At 41.5% G+C, this 4499-nt stretch overlaps 1 gene segment (V, D, J or C); it reads right to left on the reverse strand.

Moving 5' to 3' along the window:
* Positions 1-336: 336 nt before the first annotated feature.
* LOC112234230 lies at positions 337-1232 on the reverse strand. The segment is given in 2 exon segments: positions 337-999; positions 1121-1232. Coding segments are annotated over 2 exon segments (426 nt in total).
* Positions 1233-4499: the final 3267 nt, after the last annotated feature.

The raw sequence follows: 4499 nt of genomic DNA on the forward strand, positions 1-4499 counted from the left end.
TATGACAAAGTAATGCTAAAGTTAAACACGTCATACTTGTATCGTTCTTGCTTGTGTACTTTATACTTGTAATCTGCTTTATATCATATTACTGTTTGAGTTTTCTTCACATCTTTTAGCAATCTAATTTTTATATTAATTTACAGTTAAAGATGTCATTTCCAAAGTGCTTTGTTTTGATGTAGTTGATGTGTTTCTTCCAGGTAACAGTTCCCCTACCCTGACCATCCTGCAGCTCGAGCAGCATCTTGACTCTCACTGTCCAGGAGTGTTTGGAGGCTTTATTGTATGTGTTTGAATCATGTTGATTCAATTTGAGCTATTCAAAACACAGGTCATCTTTGGGGGTTTGGATCATTGCACATCATCTCTAGTTTGATTTGAGTTTGGCTGATGGTTTTCCTTGAATTACTCAGCAGAGTCAACATGTAGTTAATGGTCAGGAGAAACATTTAGTGATCAGTTATGATTTAAGGTCTTCTAGACATACAGTAGCTCTAGTTTGACTCTATTGTTGTTCAGCTCTACTACACACTGTGTCATTGTACTGGATCATCTCCTCCCCTCAGCACCTGCAGTAGGTCCCAGCTGTAGCAGTACAGTCACTGTACAGTCTGACTGAGGGAGGTTTTTGTACGACTCTGTATCACTGTGTGAACACATATTTACTATTGGGGATGTGTAAACTCTGACAGTAGTAATCTCCTGCATCTTCAGCCTGGACTCCACTGATGGTCAGAGTGAAGTCACTCCCAGATCCACTGCCACTGAATCTAGATGGAGTCCCAGAATGGAGTGTGTTCCCTGGAAGCATCATGAGTTTGGGTTTTTCTCCTGGTTTCTGTTGGTACCAGGATAGACACTGATGGCCCCATGACTGACCATTGTAACAATTACTATACACATTACTGCTGGCTTTACAGATCATAGAGACTGGCTGTCCTGAGAGAACAGCTTTCATTGTAGGAGTCTGAGTCACAGTGATCTGTCCTCTTGATTCTGAAACATAGAAAACACTAATAATTGTACATCACCAGGAATTAATAAAACAATCATTCGGTTCACTCAAATGTATTACTTTTCATTATACAAACACATAACTCTTCTTTGTTTGTTTTACCCCTGATGTAGAAGACAAGTGTCCAGATGAAGATGGTGATAAAAGTCATGGTTGTTGTGGGTTCTGTTGTCATGAAGGACAGCTCTCAGTCATGAAGTGTTCAACTCACAGGGATATAAATGCTCTTAGAGCAGCAGGGAGATGCATTATGCAAATGATGTTTCAAATCTATTTCAGTTTCCAAGAAGGCTCACATCTTTAGAATGTATTTTATCCTGCAGTTTTTATGCTGCACTAGTTTATGTGTCGGGGGGCTTGGGTCAGTCTGTTATATCTGGAGTACTTCTCCTGTCTTATCTGGTGTCCTGTGTGAATTTAAGTATGCTCTCTCTAATTCTTTCTTTCTTTCTTTCTCTCTCTTGGAGGACCTGAGCCCTAGGACCATGCCTCTGGAATACCTGGCATGATGACTCCTTGCTGTCCCCAGTCCACCTGGCCGTGCTGCTGCTCCAGTTTCAACTGTTTTGCCTGCGGCTATGGAACCCTGACCTGTTCACCGGACGTGCTACCTGTCCCAGACCTGCTGTTTTCAACTCTCTAGAGACAGCAGGAGCGGTAGAGATACTCTTAATGATCAGCTATGAAAAGCCAACTGACATTTACTCCTGAGGTGCTGACTTGCAACACCCTCGACAACTACTGTGATTATTATTATTTGACCATGCATTATTATTTGACCATTTGAACATCTTGGCCATGTTCTTTTATAATCTCCACCCGGCACAGCCAGAAGAGGACTGGCCACCCCTCATATCCTGGTTCCTCTCTAGGTTTCTTCCTAGGTTTTGGCCTTTCTAGGGAGTTTTTCCTAGCCACCGTGCTTCTACACCTGCATTGCTTGCTGTTTGGGGTTTTAGGCTGGGTTTCTGTACAGCACTTTGAGATATCAGCTGATGTAAGAAGGGCTAAAAAATACATTTTATTTTATTTTATTTATCCTGCATAACATCAAACCACACATTTTTACTCATATCATTAATGTATGACGTTTTATTGACACACCACCATTGTATTGTTATTCTGATGATGATCAGATATAATGAACTGTCTGTTCACTCATGGTTGGTCTCTCATGTGAGTTCCTTTAATCAGTTAGTGAACACTTCTCTAAACTAAAGCTGGTAGGATTCCTCTGGTAGTGTTGCCGGTCCTTTGTATTCTGTCCTTTGTTGTCAGTCCTCTGTGTCCACCCTCATTGTCCTGCCCCCTCCAGCCACACCGGGGTCCTGGAGAAGCACAGCCTGTACAGCTGGAACAGCACTCTGACTCTCACTGCCCAGGAGTGGACCAAGGCAGGAGAGGTGACCTCTGAAGCCCAGTAGAAATCCCAGACTCCAGTCACCAAGACCCTGAGGAGGACTAACTGTTCTGGGAAGGACCCCTCAGTTACACACCCCTGTGGAGAGAGGCTGCTGGTTCCTCTGCTTTGACTCTGTTCTGAGATCAGATGTTCTCTGTCTTATTGATCACTGACATGTAGACTAACAGAGGCCTGAGTTCATGTGTCAATCTGTTTTATTACTATTAGATACTATAGGAAATTTTGCTTTGATGATTTGATGAAAATAAAGATTTCCCTTGGGAAAAAATATTTTCGTTGTCTCCCAATAATTTGACTTTCGTCTTAAATGTTGAATGATATAGAAATATATTAATAAATACTGATTGATTGTTTATTTTAAAACTATCAGACCTAAAGGTCATTGCTTAGTTATGTATGTTCTCACTGCAGTGTCATCAACCGATAGTTCATTGTAAGGGATGGATCGAAATGTACAGAAATGGTACCTGGAGGAAAATGGGTTCATGCCTTTTCAATTTATGTCAAGGGGAGAGTTATTTTTTTTTTCAATGTAGTCCAGGGGAGGGTCATGTAATTTGCATTTCGTGGAATGTGTGTATGTCTCAGTGTTTTAGAATGAGTTGCTTATTAGGCTATACAGTATATCGATGTGTGTCAGGATGCCGCCCCTCATAATCAAGTGTGCCTATAGGCTATTTAGTGTGGTCTCAATCAAATGATCCATAGCCTAGAGGTTATAGGCTACAAAATTTGAGGTTTAACATGGCTTCTGAAGTTTGTAATTTCCACCAAATTTAAGACTTGATTTTCCCTGATCAAAAATGCATCATCCCTACAAAAATGTTAATTATTTATAATCCACATTATAATTCACATTTTTGTTACTGCTGGATTGTTTTCCTGCTATCGCAAATTGGCTCAAATTAAGATTGCTATTGAACATTTGAACACTCACCAATGTGATCACACCTGTATTTAACAACCACCTGGGAACAGAGTGAACATCTGGTGACAGTGCTGCTCTATTCTGGGACAAGCAGAACCACCCAGCCCTGTCTATGTAAATCTATTTCACTCCACTGCTACCAGTCTAGCAGTTGAACAGTTTCACCACCTGAAATACCCTGGAGAGAAGGGGTGGAGATGACTCAATGAAATGAATGGATGATTAAAACTGTTAAACAATTTCAGTCACATTGTGGTGACTATTATAGAAACTATACTCAGCACTGCTAAAAATAGCCAGGAATCAACATTTATCGATCTAATCTCTTTTCCCTCATTTAACAAGAGGTGAGTACTTCTGCTGGCATTTTGAGTCCTTTGCAAATGCTGCCCTCTACTGTGGTTTTCTTTGGCCTTTGTCTTGTTTTTTCAATAATATTTATCATAAGCCCGGGCTGTCTATTCAGACAAGTTAAATGTGACAAACACGAGCTGGCACAATGGGTATGAGGTGTGTAATACCCTCTTCAAGACGATGGAATAGGAAGAATCTCATGGCATGGATGTTACCATACTGTGGACAATATTCCAGGCTTGGTTTACACAGAACCTTTCTCGCCCCCACCTCACTAGTGGAAGACACTAGTTAAAAGGCCCTCCAAGGTTTGGCCCTCTGCCCTGCTCCTCTCCCCTGGAGCCCCCCTTTTCCCTGCACCTCCCCCTGATGGATGGTTGTCCTTTTCAAATGACGCTTTCATTGCGCAAATGTGTTTAATTTGCGGAAGGGGATTTAATGAACCCTGATTGGTGTGTTTGTGTCTGTCTGTGTGAGTGTGTCTGTGTGTGTGTGTATCTGTGTCTGTATCTGTGTGTGAGTGTGACGCAGAAGGAGGATATGGGTGACCAATGTCTGAGAGGAATGCACTCATTCCAGCAGGGAACAACAGGTTGCCATTTAACAGCACCTGAGAGAAGGAGATATCTTCGGTCCATGAATTGGGATTCTATATTTAGCATTCAGAATCTATTTGGTGCAGATACCGTAGCCTGTTTCCTCTCTTCCACGACTAAACACAGTAAACCAATGCTATTTCTGGGAAATATATATATAACATTGGGGTCAGTGCCATT

The sequence above is a fragment of the Oncorhynchus tshawytscha genome, linkage group LG17, assembly GCF_018296145.1.
Source record: "Oncorhynchus tshawytscha isolate Ot180627B linkage group LG17, Otsh_v2.0, whole genome shotgun sequence".
Lineage (NCBI taxonomy): Eukaryota > Metazoa > Chordata > Actinopteri > Salmoniformes > Salmonidae > Oncorhynchus > Oncorhynchus tshawytscha.